Source organism: Mus pahari, chromosome 19, assembly GCF_900095145.1.
Source record: "Mus pahari chromosome 19, PAHARI_EIJ_v1.1, whole genome shotgun sequence".
NCBI lineage: Eukaryota > Metazoa > Chordata > Mammalia > Rodentia > Muridae > Mus > Mus pahari.
The window spans coordinates 33,096,300-33,112,677 of record NC_034608.1 but is presented as its reverse complement, the minus strand read 5'-3'; the positions used below and the strand labels follow the sequence as shown (position 1 = coordinate 33,112,677).

The following is a 16,378-nucleotide window of genomic DNA, read 5'->3' as shown; positions in this document are numbered from 1 at the left end:
TTCCTTCCTTCCTTCCTTCCTTCCTTCCTTCCTTCCTTCCTTCCTTCCTTCCTTCCTTCCTTCCTTCTTTCCTTCTTTTTTCCCTCCCTCCTTCCCACTTGTAAAGTGATTTTTCCCTCCCTCCTGAGACAGAAATGGAAGTTTCTATATAGCTAAGGCTAGCCTTGAACTTCTAACCCTTCTGCTTCCAGCTCACAAGATCTTGGATTATAGCCATGCAGCACCATGCACAGTGATAAATTCCAAAATATGTAAATAACTCAAACAATTCAATTGCACCCCTCATGGATCCTATTACAAGGTGGAGAAATTAACAGCGTAGCTCCTATAGAGGATGAATAATCACCAAGTCAATGAAAATAAAACAGATCAACAGCTACTTGCCAGGGGAACACAGATCAAAACAAAGGCGAGATGCCACCCTACTCTCCCCAACTTTTACCAAAGGCAGAACCACCACAAATTCTGCCTAGAGAACCCAAAGGCAGCAGCCCTTGCTCACGGTCAATGGGATGTAAACCAGCACTGCCATTATCAAAGACAGTATTGGAATCTCTCCCCCTCAAAAAAAAAAATATCTAAAACTATATCTACTTGTAAAGCGATCACACTACTGGTATACATCCAAGGAGAACAAAATCCCCTGGTAAAGGGATACCTATAAAATCATGTCTGCTGCAGCCTAGTTCCAGCAGTGTGCAATCAATGGAGGTGACCACCAACTTAGGGACCAATAAAACACAATGCATCCACATATGCAATATACACTTACACATGCACATAAATATACAAAGTGGGGCACTGCTGAGCCATAAAAGGGGAGATCTTGTCATCTGCAACCATCTTGAGTGGTGATGGAGGATATACAGTAAATAAAACAAGACGGAGACACACCGTGCATCTCACTCATTTGGTGCAAATAAAAAATGGATGTCTAGGATGAAGAAAGCCCAGCAGTGGTTAGTGAAGCCTGGGAAGGGTGACATGGAGGTGGAAGAGGGAGGATGGGTAACAGGTACCAAACCCCAGTAGAGAGGAGGAGTAAGGGTAGCGTTCATTCTGCAGAGCTTGGTGAGTGCCCACAGCACACGTCAGCCTCGAATCCATACGAGGAGCCAGACGAGAGGAACTCAAAGGCTATGAATCGGAGGTGACACAGATACGGAGCTGTTTGTCACCTTGGCTTGACCCCTGTCTATTTATATGTGTTGAAGTGTCATAGTCTCTCCCACAAACATAAAGCAATCGTCTGCCTGTTACAAAGAATAAGATAAGAAGAGAGGAAAAAGGTTGACGGCAGATGTTCTGTAAAGGCAACGGGCAAGGCACCATGACCAATGGGGCTTCCCTTGGGATGCTCCAAGCTGGCTCACAGGCACGCCATTCACGTCTGGGATTTGTGGAAGCCAACGGCTAGGGCTGGGCATTTCTTGGTACTCTAGACTGCTGGCTGTATGTAGCATATGTGAATGTAAATGTGAACTTTGATGTAAATATAAATGCTACTGGGTTGGGCAGATGTGATGGGGGAAGAGAGAGCCTTAAGTGGAGACAAGCTTCCAACTGTGAATTGATGCTTGACCCTGAAGGGAAGAAGCTACATGGTCAGTCAAGAAGGGCTTATGCCTTTTCCCTGTGTGTAGATGGGGAAGACACAGCTCAGGAGGCGAGCAGGCTGGGGAGTCCTCAGAGGGAAGAGCCCTGATTCAGAAACAGCATAAGGAACAGAATAGTTCCTTACCCCTTTCCATCCAGTCTCTCTCAACCTTTCAACAAAGCACACATGCTTCCAGCTACCCAGGCAGGGAAGCAAACCACGAGGGCCTCTTTACTTGGCAGGGGGCCAACGGAGCCAGGGTCACTATGGGTTCCACTGTGGTCCACCACTGTGTGTGGGGAGACAGCCAAGCAGCAACTCAGAGAGGATATAGGGGCAAAAGAGGCAGGTGATGGGGCATGGTAGAGCCAGAGATTTGGTACCCACAGCGGTTGAGGGAAGAGAATATTTTCTATGGGGCAGAACAAATGTGACCTCCTTGGCTGGCATCAGGTACCCTCCAAGGCCAGTGTCTCCTCCTCAGCACACAGGGAACCGCTTGGCCCCTGAACAGGATACAGTGAATCACTGGTCCACATTCCTGCCCCATTATTCCGAGTTTGGCCTTAAGACCGTTTGTCTACTGAGGCAGAAAATAAAAGAACAAAAGCCCTGACTGAGAAGAACGTGGGCCAGAATTCCCCTTCGGTTCTATTTACTGGGTTTTGACCTACTTACAAACATGGATCTTCCTGGAGTGTTAACTACAGACTCCCCGTGCAGTCCGAAGGTGGATGTGGAATGTTGTGGTCTCATTCAACTGCAAATGTCTAATTTGGGGTAGAAAAAAAAATGCTGCCCCCAGGCACTGACTTCTTGTTCTTTTAGATCACATCCTCACAAAGCACCGCAGGCACATGACTTGAGTTTTTCTTCAATTCCCAATGCTAGTTGTGAAATCAAGTCCGGGCTTGTGACAGTCAGGACCACCAGCGTGAGAGGACAACCCTGGGAGGACATCTCTGAATGCACCCCGGACAGCTGGGTCTGGGGACAAACGCCGCCTGAGGAGGTGTGTGTATTTCATACATCTCCCCACACGTGGTAGTGAGACAGCTAGAGGACGACAGGGAAGAAGGGAGGAAGGACTTTGTTCAGAGGTGAAATCGGACGGAGAATGGCGTATGAAAGATCTTCCGGGATAAGCTATTTCTTTGCGGGGGTAGCGGGTGGGAGGAGGGTCCTTGTGAAAGCCATAACTTCCTTCCAGGGTCCCCAAACCTCCCACTCTACAGGTTTAATGACTGGAGCACACTGCCCATGTGAACAGTGGGAGGGGAGCTTAGGTCTGTGCCCCCTGCAGCTACCATGCTTAGCAAAGCCCAGCCCCCGGCTACCATTAGCCACAGAAGGACAGACGGAGGTTGACAGAAGACCTAAGGCAGTTGGGATTTGTAGGTGGGTCCTAGGCCTGTCCCCGCTCTCTTCCTCAGATGTGTCTTGCTACCGTTTTTTACGAAGCACCAGTGGAACTTGACGTCAATGCTGCATTCCATGGAGTCTCATGCCTCCACTGAATCTTCACAGCACCGCATCAGACTCTTTGGTCTTTGCCTGCTGCTGCAAAGGGGTGAGAGGTACTGATGTTTGCAAGATCCATCTTGGTTAAGATAACAGCTGGACCGGCCCCTGACTGGCTAACTCTCCCTATTGGTGTTTAACTCTTGGCAAAGAAGGAGGAAGCTCCAGAGGGGACGGGGTGGGGTTGTCCTGGCTTTTACCATTGAGGCTTGTCCTCAGTGATCAATGTGGTGGGGGAGGGAAGTCTAAAAGTTGGTGGCAAGCTCCAGGCCAGAGAAGCATCTGGAATGACATCCAGACTGCAGGGTCTGGCAGGACAAAGTTCCAAAGCCAAGGAATTTAAAAAGAAATGCAAGGGCGAGGGAGAGACAGAGAGGCAGGGGCCAGTGTATGGTTACAAGGTGCAGAGAGTGGATCTGACACAGGGCAGGCTTCCTCCTGTGGCTCCCACTGGAGAGAAGCTATGAGTCCTTGGTAAGACCTGATGACTGACTTGGTGTCTGGCAGCACAGGATTCTTGCCTTTCAATGCCTGGCTACACATCATGGATGCTTTACCTAAGCAGAAGCCTGTATCTTTCAGTGTGCATCTTTTAATTTTAATGTGTGCATACACGGACATGAGCCCTTTCATGTGAGTTCACTTGCACACATGTGCACATTCATGAGGAGGCCATATTTGATGCCAGGCACCTTCCTCAGTTACTCTCTGCATTATCAAGGAGGGCTCACCTGCTGAACCCAGAACTTTCTCTTTTGACCTGTCTGGCTAGCCTAATGTCCTTGAGGATCCCCTGGCTCTGTCTTCTGAAGTCTGGGATTACAGTTGGTCAACAATGCTCACCCAGTAATTACACGGGCTCTGGGATCTGAATTCTGGTCCTCATATTTCTGTGGCAAGTACTTTGCCCACTGAGCACATCTTCGTAGCCCTGTAGTATGGCCTTTTCAGAGACAGATTATGGAATCATTACAGCTGCACTGATATGGTTCGTGGGACCCCTTCCACCTAACCTGGTAGGGAAGGGACAAGGTGTAGACAGAGTAAAACCACTAGAAAGTCACAGATTTTTAAAGTGGGTGTCAGGTAAAAGATGATGTTATGCTCCACCTTTGGAGACTGTTGTTATTTTCCATAAACGATAGCACTGGGAACAGGGTGACTGGAAGGCAGAGAAGGGAATGTTCAAAGCAGGGTCGGTAGCCTCTGGGCCAGTACTGAGCATGTGCAGAGCAGGGACAGTTGGCCTCTGGACTGGTACTGAGCATGTGCAAAGCGGGGTCGGTAGCCGCTGTGGGCTGGTGCTGAGCAGTTGAGGGTAAAGTGCAGAGCAGAGAGCTCAGGACTGGAGTGAGGTGGACACAGGGTGAAAAGCCCATTACAGCACTACCCTGTGTTCAGGAAACACTGCACTGGAAATTTCTCAGGCACAAAGGAAAGGGAGAGAGAGAGAGAGAGAGAGAGAGAGAGAGAGAGAGAGAAGCTTTTTGCTACTCTGTGATAGGACCAGAGCGAGCCCCAATTTTACTCACAGTGTACCTTTAGATAAGCAGAGAGAACATTTTACATTTGGATATCATTAAGGTTTGCCAACTACAAGCAAAATTTAAACCGTTTCTACTGCTGTAAAAATAATACTTTATCTAACTACCAATTTGTCTCTTTGAATAAATCTGTCTATACAAGCAATTTGGTGAGCCTCTCCTTTCAAAACAGAACCAGTGAGCCTTGGACGATATACCAGGAAGAATTGGCACTGCTGGATGCCTCTGCCACCTGACTCCCAGAAAGATTCACAGTTGTTCATCTGTTTCGTTAATTGGCCACTTGGTGACTCAGCCAGTGTTTAGAGCCATTACTCAGTATCTAAGAGGGTGACACTCAGCCAGTGTATGGCCAGGCCAAGCTCTGCTTCTTTTGGGGGTTTGTGAATTAGACACATACTATGCACCCTTCAGGAAACCTGAAGTGTCTAGGCTGTGCTAAAGGTGCTGCTGGCTGGCAGTAGCTGCAGAGTCTTCCTCAGGAGTGGCAGTGTCTTCTGAGGCTGAGGCCTCTCCTGTCACTCTTGGTGAGAGTCATGAGGAGTCAGAGGGGGGAATTATATAAAACGCAGATCAGCACAGTGCTCTGGGTCCTGTTAGCAATGTCTGTACTATGTTTTTGCCTTGGTGAATCCGTCTTATCCACTTCCTGGAGAACAGGCACCCTTACCACTGACAAGACTCCCTGTCATCACCAGGGGCCACACGGCTTAGGGATGCTGTAGCCTCATGAGAGAAGTGATCTCATGTGAATGGCAGGTCACAGACACAAGCATCTATGTGTTCAGAGTACTTGTGTTGCTGTGCTACATCCCTGGCACTGAGGGATGGGTGGTCACATTGGAGCGGTGTTTCAAAGGTCAGCCCAAAGGAACCCACGCCCATCTCCCATCAGTTGTATTGTGTCTCTGTTCACAGAAGCCAACACAGGGAGTGAACCTGATGTGCATCAGTGAGTGACTGGCTAAGAGAAGGGATGTACACACAGCATGAGATACTGTACACACACATGGGATGCTGTATGCACAGCAGGGGATGTACACACATAGCATGGGATGCTGTACACACACATGGGATGCTGTATGCACAGCAGGGGATGTACACACATAGCACGGGATGCTATACACACATAGCATGGGATGCTGTACACACATAGCATGGGATGCTGTATACAGAGCATGGGATGCTGTACACAGCATGAGACACTGTACACATAGCATAAGATGTTGTACACACAGCATGGGATGCTGTTTAAGCTGAGAGATGGGGTGAAGAAGAATCCCTGCCACTTACAACAGGGACACACCTGGAGCACACTGTGCCCAATGAAACAAACTAGACTCAGAAAGACAAACTCTAAACAGTTTCCCTCACATGGAAGTTCAAGAGCTGGGCTCACAGAGGCAGAGTAGGGGCCGGGGGAGGATGTGTTTGTGGGGCGTTAGAAGGATGCTTGATTTTAGTTATGCAGGAAGAATTCATCTGAGAGATCTATTACAGAGCAGGATGGTTGCAGTTAGTCTTAGATTATAAACTTAGGAGTTGCAGGAGAATCAACAGGAATATGGGAGTGAATGTGACCAAAATATTATGTACACATATGAAAATGAGACCCACTACTATGTATAATGCATAATATTATGCTAATAATGAAAACTTAGAAATTATGATAGGTTTAGCGAGGCCTGGTGGAACACACTTATAATCCCATGCAGGCCGAGGCAGGAGAACTGCTGTGAGTTCAAGGCCAGCTTGGTTTACACACTAGGTTCAAGGCCAGCTTGCATCGCAATGTGAGATTTTTAATCTCTAAAAGCAACAAAAAATTTTCGCAGGGTAATTGCCGGTTGCAGGAATTTCTAATTCAAAACAAATAGAAAAAAGAAAAAAAGCTGTAAAGTTCCCATACAAGTGACTGACATTGAGGTTTATGCTCAGAGCATATATACCAAACGACTGTACTTCACAGATAAAGACGTAACAATATTCTATCTCAGCAATTAAATTCTCAAGACGGTGGGCTTGGGGAGTTCTAGCTACAACACAGGTCTATGGAGCAAGCATCCTGGCCTGCTTCTGAATCCTAAAAGTGGCTTCAAACTTCACTTTGTATGCTATATATGCTATACATTTATCCAGTCCTTCCACCAAATTCAAACGACAGCAACGGATACAACCTTCTGCACAAGGACACAGTTACCTGAGCCTTACCTGGAGGTAGTGGCATGGCCGCAGGGAAGGTTTGATCTCTGGGTGGACCAGGGGCTTGTCCAAGTTCAGGGAGCTCTTGCGGTAGGCCTCCTTAGCCTGGCTCACCGTGAGCGTGGACCAGGAGCTACGTTTCATGTACCTGGTGTCCGGCGTGAGGGCCAAGCCTTCGCAGGCTGAGCACTTAACATCGCTGTTGCTTTTGGAAGTCTTTAGTGAGAGGTCCCCAAAAGGGCTCTGCAGCGCCTCAGGGTAGCAGTGGGGAATGTGGTCCATGTGGTGGCGGTGCGCCACGCTGGGTGTCCGGTATGTGCTGTCACTGTCCAGGTTGTCATCAGAACTCCACCAGCTGCTCATACCAGACTTGTGCTTGCTCTCTGGCTTCCGCTCCTTGCTTTTACTCCTTTTGCTGTGTTTGGAAAGGTGACTCTGGTGGTGGTCATCTACCCGACTGTCACTCTTGGTCCCGTTGATGTTGCTCTTGGACGATCCCTCCAAAGAATGAGACTTGGTGAAAAGTTTCTGGACGGAGTGGACCAGATGCCGGATTCTGCCCGGACTCTCGTTCCGCTGTTCCGTGGCAGCCGAGGCCCTCTGGTACTGCAGTGTGTGGAAACCATCCCGGTGCAGGGGGAGCTGTTTCTCAAACTGGTCTAAGAGGTTGGCGGGGATGCGGTTTACCTTTGTACTTGTGTGGGACATGGCGCAGTCATCCCTTGTGTCATAGTGTGAGCTGTAGTGCATTCTGGGGAAGGTGCTACTGGACACGTGGTCGCCCAACATCACAGGCATCATCATGCACTCTGAGTGGACAGAGCTCCTGGGCGAGCAACGGTGGTGGTCCATTGGGCAGCTCTCGGCTGGGCTGAGGAGATAAGGCTGCCGCACATCTGACCCACGATGCATGTGATCATGGGGGTGCTCGCAGTCATCAGGGGGTGACAGGCCACAGGTGTGACCCGCACACAGCTGAGGCTGGTTCCGGCTTCCGGTTAACCCTTTCATGTTCCTGGGTGCGGGTGAGTACCTCTCTTCATTGAAGTGCTGCGTTGGAGACCATGAGTATTGCTGGTCTGTCAACAAAAACAGAAGTGGGATTTAGTACCTGGTGAAACCCTGGAAGCACTGGGGTCTGACGGACACACAGGACTCATTTTCCCAGTCGCCAGCTCCTGGATTGAGTGAGCAGTCACCATAGTTTAGAGCGTGGCAACTTCTCAGGACGTGGAGGTGCTAAGAAGCAGAAACTTTGGTTTTCCCACATGAAGGCCCACCAACAGATATCTAACATCTGGATGCACTATGCAGATTCACTGGGGGAGTCACCAGATACTAACACACAACGGGCTGGAAGATAGCTCTGACTGTCAAGTACAAGCATAGGCACCTGTGTTCAGACCCCAGCACCCACAGCCAAAGCAGGGCACGGCCACACGGCGCTTGCAATCCCAGCTTTGGGGAAGCAGAGGTAGAGAGAGTACACCCGCACATGAACACCAGACGTAGAAGGCAGAAGTGGTTTTCTCTGTCCATCCCAGCCGCTCACTTCGTAGGTGTTAGGAAAATATAAGATCCTGGGAAAACCTCTGCCACATACCCACCCCAAGGCTAGGGTGCAAAGTGCCCAATGTCAGCTCCAGACTGCAACTGCCAAGACCAGTTCAGACACAGAAACGAGGGACAGGGAAGGGGCCTGCGTGTCCAGGCTAAGGCACTGGGACAGGAAGGGCTACCGTCAAAGTGGACACCACTGTTCTTGGAGCAATCCCAACAGAGCTAGGGACAGCAGCAGCCCCTTGGGGCTGCAAAAGAACTGCCTTCTCTTTTGCATGGCAAGCGGCTATCAACTCAGGAATAAGTGAGATCCAAAGAGTCTTTCCTGGGTGGGGGGTCCTGTTCCCTTGGTACTGGGATAGCTAGAACGAAGTGCCTCCATCTAGCTAGGGTCCCGCCACAGCACCAGCGTCTCAGACAGGAGGCATCAGAAGACATCACACTTAGCAATTAAGCAGGAGGTTTCAAAGGACGCCAGCAGTTAGTGGATAAGTTGTAAGACGTTGCCCTGCAATCCAGACTTAACCAGTCCACAAAGTTATTGTCCTTTTATCTTTTGCTTTATTTCCCCATTATCTTCTAATTTAACACAGTTCTCAGCTCTTTTCACAAGCCCATAGCCTCTCCACTCACATGTCTTCTTTCAGCCGGATATTCAGCCCAGTAGCTATGTTATGAATATAGCCACATCAAAGAACAGAGCAGGGGGGGAGGGAGAGAATAAAAATTTAGCAGAAATAATAAAATTTGACTATGCAATATGTCTGTGACGCTGTCTCCTTTTCACGGCACGGCTCTGAGTTTCCTCACGTGGGCAGTCTCACAAGGTCTCTCGCAAGCCCCACAACATCAACAAATGGGATGGTGATGGGCTGTGGGTGACAGCGATCCTGACGCGCACAGTAAGGACAGGTGCTCCAGGTCTTTATGGGTGTACATAACCGACAATGAAATCTTAGAGGCTGCACTATTTCTTTTGGTGGAGATGAAGTATAACAAGCATAAACTGAGTGAATCGTCTTAGTTGCTTAATCTGTTGCTCTTCATAACGGCATTTTGTTATTAGGAGGCAACAGCAATTAGAGTTGCCATTCAACAGCATGTTTCTGTCTCTGTCTCTTGAAAACAGAAGGTAAACGAATCTTTTACAGTAGGACTTATGGGAGCCTGAATGCCTCCCCTCCCAGAAGTTTGCTGTCAGTTCTACCAATTTCTGTACATTGTATGTGTGCCATGGGCTTCCCGAGGGCATTGCCCTGACCTCCTGTAGGGCAAAAGTGTGACCCTGTCACAAGCTGAGGGAATAAAAGCTAAAGGGGCAGGTAAGCCGATCTTCTGCAAACTAATGAACTCACTAACATTTCTCAGAAGTTTCAGAAGGCTGCGGGGTAGCCATAGTCAGTAACTGACACAATATTAACCTTTCTCTGTCGCTTTCAGTGCCCACTAATGTCACTGTCCTTCTTTAGATCCCACGGAGCACCTGTCCTCAGGATCAGCCTAGCTCTCTGGAGACACAGGAACAAAACCCAGTGCAGGCGGTGGCAGAGGACCCCAGGATGCAGTGGCGGGGACAGTCTCTGTCTCTGCATGACCCAGAGGAGCCTGTCTTCAGTCCTACTGAAAATGTCCCCTCAGACCTGGGAAGATGAGGCGGGTAAAGCGCTCTTTGCATAAGCACGAGATCTGAGTTCAGATTCTCTATAGCCACTCAAAAAGCTGGGCGTGGCTGTACTTGCCTATAATCCCATTCCTGGGGGGACAGACCCCCTGAACTCAGTGTATACTCAATCTAGGTGGTCAGTGACCAGCAGATTGAGTGGAAGACCCTGCTTCATATGGTGGAGAACATCCTATGCACACGTATGTGCGCGCGCACGCGCACACACACAAGGAATAAATCTAAAAACCTAAAATGTAAAAATAAAGAGGAGAGTGTACTAGTTCGTTTTGTGTGTCAACTTGACACAAGCTGGAGTTAACACAGAGAAAGGAGCCTCCCTTGAGGAAATGCCTCCATGCGATCCAGCTGTGGGGCATTTCTCAATTAGTGTTCAAGTGCAGAGGGCCCATTGTGGGTGGTGCCATTCCTGGACTAGTAGTCTTGGGTTCTATAAGAAAGTGAAATGAGCAAGCCAGGGGAAGCAAGCCAGTAAGTAACATCCCTCCATGGCCTCTGCATCAGCTCCTGCTTCCTGACCTGCTTGAGGTCCAGTCCTGACTTCCTTGGTGATGAACAGCAATGTGAAAGTGTAAGCCAAATAAACCCTTTCCTCCCCAACTTGCTTCTTGCTCATGGTGTTTGTGCAGGAATAGAAACCCTGACTAGACACAGAGAGGTACTTCTGCTCCCATGGTGGGAATTACCACATGGTGGAGGAGCCCAGGAGTACAGTGCCAATGCATGGCCAGAAATGTCCCCTTTCCCCAAGTAAAATGCAGTAGATCCTTACACCAGTCTTCAGGGTTAGCATGAGCAACAGATGAACAAAATAAACAGATGCTTTAGATCGCATCAGGACCACACTAAGCACATAAAAGCTTCGGCCCGCCATCTTTCTTTTAAAATCACCTTCATAACTCCTGCTGAGATTGGCTGATACCTCCCACAGGGGGATTAATGCAGCTCCCATTGAGTGAGGTGTCTGAACTGGAACGGATAAAAGGTAGTAAAATGTAGGAGAAAGCAAGCAAGGAGGACTTGGAAAAAAGGAATAGCAAAGAAGACATATATTCAGATGGAAACTGCTGAAGGCAGAAGGGGGGGGGCTGCTCTTGACAGCATTTCTCTGAAGTGTTTCTAGGGGCGACCACAGCAGGGCATGGGCCCTCTCCTTGGCCCTGCCCAGCCATTCCTTGTATGTGCCATTCACAGTTCTATGCTTAAACATATGGCTTCAGGTTGAGATGCAGTAGAATTCCATAGCAGAGTGGACTTTTAAGGTAGACAGAAAGGACCTTCCCCATCCATAAAGTCACGTCAAGGGTAATGTGAGGAACGCATCAAATAACCCAAATTTACCCAAATCCATCAATTCCTCCACAGCCTCAAGCTAATATTTAGAATTTCATTAACCCTCTTCATAAGTTCAATTGTGTATCATAAACTCGGAATACATGTGCACACACACACACACACACTCGCACCCATACAGCTGAGTGATTCTTCTTGGTTCTTTGATAAGCAGATTCAACAGCAGCCTCACTAATCTATAAGATAATACAAGACTCCTTAGAAACAAAAGTCCCGACGGATTGCACATACATCAAAGCCACAGGATGAAAACCTGCACCCAGGTGGATGTCTCCTGGGAGCACAAGGTGAATGAGGAGCTGCAGAGTAGGTGATGCTGAGCTCAGGTGTCCAACCCTACAGCTCTGTCTTCTAATTGCATTGCTGTTTTCAACCAGACTGGACTAGCATGTACATCTGCAACGTACCGCCACTTAATTACCAAATGACATCTTATTTATGGGCTTAATAAAGAGCTTTTAAACAACTCCTCCTTGTAACACTCAGAAACAATGGCTTCCGAGGCACAGAAGAGAATTGCTGTTTGCTGTAAGACCTGGTTCCATTATTCAAGAGGCCAAAGGCCGGGGCTTCCTTTTTTTGGGCTCGAGAAATCTACTCTAAAATGGAACTTGAGCATGACAAAAGTAATTATAATTTGTTTTGTAAACAATTTCTCCTATCTGGATTCTTTCTAATGCAAATCAGAGGCTTAATAATTTCTACCCACCAGCCTTCTCTTTTAACTTTTATTTGGCTATGGTAATTATACTGCATTTCAGCCACATGTTGATCCTAAAATGCATGCTCCAGAACCCAGCAGCAAATGGGGGCTTCTTAAGACGGCTGCCCATGAATGCTCCACCAGTGAACAGAAACTGGAAATGCAATTCCCAAGGTGGTGACCCTGACTTCCTTGTTTTAAAACCTAAGATTTACGAAAGCAAAATAATAGAAAGTTTTACTATAAAGAGGCACACAGCAAGCAGTCTTGGATAAAGACAATGTGGACACTAATATCATTCAATCTGGAAGTATCTGCATGGTGCTGACTTTCTGCTAGGAAACACACAGTACCTTTGTAGAAGTCACATAGTTTCTCACTAAACTGAGGGGTTACTAGGGAGGGGGTGTCAGTTGGTATTTATGCAGTAATCTTATTTTTGTTTTCTATTACTGTCTATTACTATTTTTTCTATTACTATTTTTATTTTATTAATTATTGTTGTCATTCTTGTTTTCTGTCTCTGTCTTTGTCTCCGTATGTCTGTCTCTTTGTCTCTCTCAGTGTGTGTGTGTGTGTGTGTGTGTGTGTGTGTGTGTGTGTGCAGGTGCACAAGAGCCACCTGCTCATAACCCCCCCCCAACCTCCCCCAGTATTTGAATGTGGTTTATATTTTCATTCTAGAAAAAGCCAATTTGGGGGTTAGAAGCTTTGGGGATTACCCAAAGCATTTGAATGGAAACACCAGAGAGATACTCCCATGAGAGATGCTCCCACAGATAGGTTCTCCCATAGACAGATACCCCCATGAGAGGTCCTCCCATAGATAGGTGCTCCCATAGGTTGGTGCTCCTATTGATTGGTACTCAGACAGGTGCTCCCAGGAGATGCCCTTTCCAGTCCACCCATGTAAGAAAATTTGCTGGAAATTGAGGTTGAAATATTTCTTAAGAGTCAAACAGATATATTAAAAATTAAAGCGAGGTCACTTTGTGGCAAGGCATGGATCTCATGTTACTCGAGGGCATTTATAAATGAGTGTGACCTAGGAAATGAACGAGGCAAAGATCTGAGAAGTTGTAAAGTCTTCGTACCCTTTGGCAAGGCAATTACTGTTACTCTATGTTTTTTAAAAAAGGAAAGAGAAAAGGGAAAAACCTCTTAAATGAAACAAATTGCTTTGCACAGAGCATTTCTATAGTACCAGGAAACCAATTTCATGTTATGTACTTGTTTACACACTGCCAAAGAATTTAATCTGATGCTACAAATGTTAATGGGAAAATAAGGTAAACCATTGAAGAGCTTTTATACCAAAAAGAGAGAGCAAGAGAGAGAGAGAGAGAGAGAGAGAGAGAGAGAGAGAGAGAGAGAAGGAAAGTGGGACTGTGTGCCAGAGCCTTGGGCAAGAGTTCCAGGTGGCTTGTAACCTCGCTCTTTCTGTGGCCAGTGAGAAAAGAAAGGAAGGACAGGGGGGTGCTCAGAAAAAAAAAATACAAAAAATCAGAGAGGATCCTCTTACAGGGAAGGGAAGGTAAATTCTCAGCACTGTTGTTACTGTTTAAGGTGTGTGAGGAAATATGAGCTAGAGAGCTTATGGGGTCAGGGACAATTCAGATCCCTAGCACCTACATAATAACATCAACAAATCAAACATCGGACAGCAGCTCCCTAGTGCTCATTGGTCAGCAAGACCAGCTAACTGCGGAGCTCCAGGTTCAGTGAGAGACCTCGTCTCAAAGATAACATGAAGAGTAGGCCAGGAAGACATCTGGCATTGGTCTCTTCCACGTGCACAGATGTACTCATGTGCATATATATAGATATAGATATAGATATACATATATATGTATATCTATATATATTCATGCAATCCATATGTACACATATGCACAAAAACATGTACATATACTACACACATACACACACACACACACACACACGCATGCACACACACGAATGCCTATTCATGAGAATAAAGAAAGATATGGACACAAAGATGATATAGATTACAAATATGTGCATGAGAGTCAACCTCTCTAATAAATTATAAGACTTTAGGAATAAAGGCTATTTTCCAGAATAGAGTCATTGAATTATTTGTCCGAGGTAAACAGCAGAGCAAGGGAAGGGAGAAGCTGTCCTTGCAGCGTTATCAAAGACAGACAGACAAACAGCACATCATTCCAGTTCCTGGATGGCTGGTTACTGTTTTCTTTTGGTTGCCAGGCTGTACCAGAACTTAAGCGTCTGCCCAGGTTTTCACCTTGCACAAGATGCTGAGCATCTGTCGCGTTTAAATGCTCACCACACAACAGCTGGTGCAATCTTAGCCCTGTGGGTCCCACCTTGAGAATACGTCTTGCAACAGGCGGCCCATTCCTAGCAGTTTTTAGATAGAAACCAACCATCCCATTTTCATAGCCTCACTGTGGATCAAGCCCAACCACCCTATCATCCCGGGGTCTTGGAATGTAACGACCCTGAAAGAGTAGAGCTAATACATGCACATTAAAATAGAGTTAATAACAATTTCTTTTTGCTATGAAAACGGTCTAAGGGCACTGCAGACAGAATGGCAAAGCTTCTGTCTGAGTGCTGAGGGGACTGCCTGGTGAGACCCTTGCCCTGGATCCTGGTTACTTCGATGCCACAGGCTGCTCTTCTGTTCCTAAGGAACTTGGCTGCTGTTAGCTTTGCTGCTGGGAACTCCTTGCCGATAAGCACTTGAGAAGCCATCTTTCTGATACTTGCAGAGAAGAATCTAGAGTGTGTGTTGTCTTTTACTCTCTCCCCAACCCATGTGCTGTTCATGTCTTTTGGGTTCACATGGGAACTGTTTCCTGTTTCCCACACGATAGGCCCAGGCTGTGAGCTACCACTGTTCTAGGCTCACAGTTCCCTGCCTGAATAGCCTTACATCTGGCCAAGGTGTGGCAAGAGGGATTCGGGAGGAAACCTGGCAGGTGTCTGCGAGTGTATCCTGTGGATGAGGTAATGCAGGGAGGGAACAGAGCCTTGGCAGAACAGCAGACAGCACAAGTAGTCATGTATGGCAGAAGGTGAGCAGGAGCATGTCCATATTGTCACTGAGCCTCTCCTCTTGAGAGGTGAGGGCTTCACGTTTGAAGCACCAGCATTATTCAGAAAATGCCCAGGAAAATCATGTTTACTAGACACAGCCTGCTGAGAGTTCCTGAAAAAGTTTAAAAAGCGTAGGCTCAGACTCAAGGCTCATAGACATCTGTCTGTCTTCCTATATATTCAGGCCAGTTCATCCGTCCACTTCCCACCTTAGACGGAGTACTGAAGCTTCCTAGGGACTAAGCAAGTGTCATTATTCTGGGTTGTACTTTGTTGGTAGTGGCTGAGTGAGTGACACTTGGCTAAATAGAAGAAATGTGTCACTAGTATTAAAACAAAACTGTTGGCTCCTCCCTCTAAGCCTTGTGTTCCGCCTCTTGCAGACAGGTTGGGAGTTTCTTCCTGGAACCCTGGATCTGGACAGCGTCCTCGAACTGCCCACTGTCACCGCCCACCGTCGCCCGGACCTGCCCACCATCGCGACACCTGCCCGCCACTGCCCGGACCTGCCCATCATTGCGAGAGCGCCGTGGCAACTTCTAAGGACTCAGGGGAATGCTGGGAACCCTTCTTTGTATTTAAGCCAGTCCTGACAATAAAGATTAGGGCTTTGATCAGACACTTTGCCAAGGCCCCATATTTCCTTTCGCAGCCCTGTTCCTTCTCAGGAGTTCTCGTCCTCCAGTTCGGATCCACAGTGGGTTCTGCAGGCAGAGCCACACATTTGGCGCTCAAGTGCGAACCCACCCCAAGGTGTTCTGCCCACGCAGACAAGGCGCCGGTCTGCGTGCAGGCAGGAACACCACACAAAACAAAACAAATCAAAACAACAACAACAAAGAAAACAAACCAACTAATAGCTGAGCCCTGGTCAATAAACATAAATCTGTGTTCTAGATGAAGAAAGTGACATGCAAAGACATGGCCTGAAGTCACACAGATAGCCTGGGAAATTTTGTTTCATGGGACGAGGCTCAGAAAAATTGTTACAACAGAGACCAAGTCAAACAATGCCTCTGCATTACCCTCGGAGTACAGTTTTTAAGATGTATGCTATTTCTATTACACAACTGTGGCTGTGTTTGGGAATTCCTGAAGTCTTGGGAGAGGTCGTGAATTTTAGTTTCATTTCT

General features: G+C 47.4%; 1 protein-coding gene across 3 annotated transcripts in view; it reads right to left on the bottom strand.

Annotated features, from left to right (window-relative positions):
- The window catches only part of Dlgap2 (DLG associated protein 2), a 724,183-nt gene that overhangs the window by 100,099 nt on the left and 607,706 nt on the right, over positions 1–16,378 (bottom strand). For all 3 annotated transcript variants that reach the window (XM_021218882.1, XM_021218881.1, XM_029532253.1), the window contains one exon: positions 6,874–7,943. In XM_021218882.1, the coding sequence (XP_021074541.1) occupies positions 6,874–7,943 (1,070 nt within the window). The remainder of the gene's footprint in view (positions 1–6,873; positions 7,944–16,378) is intronic.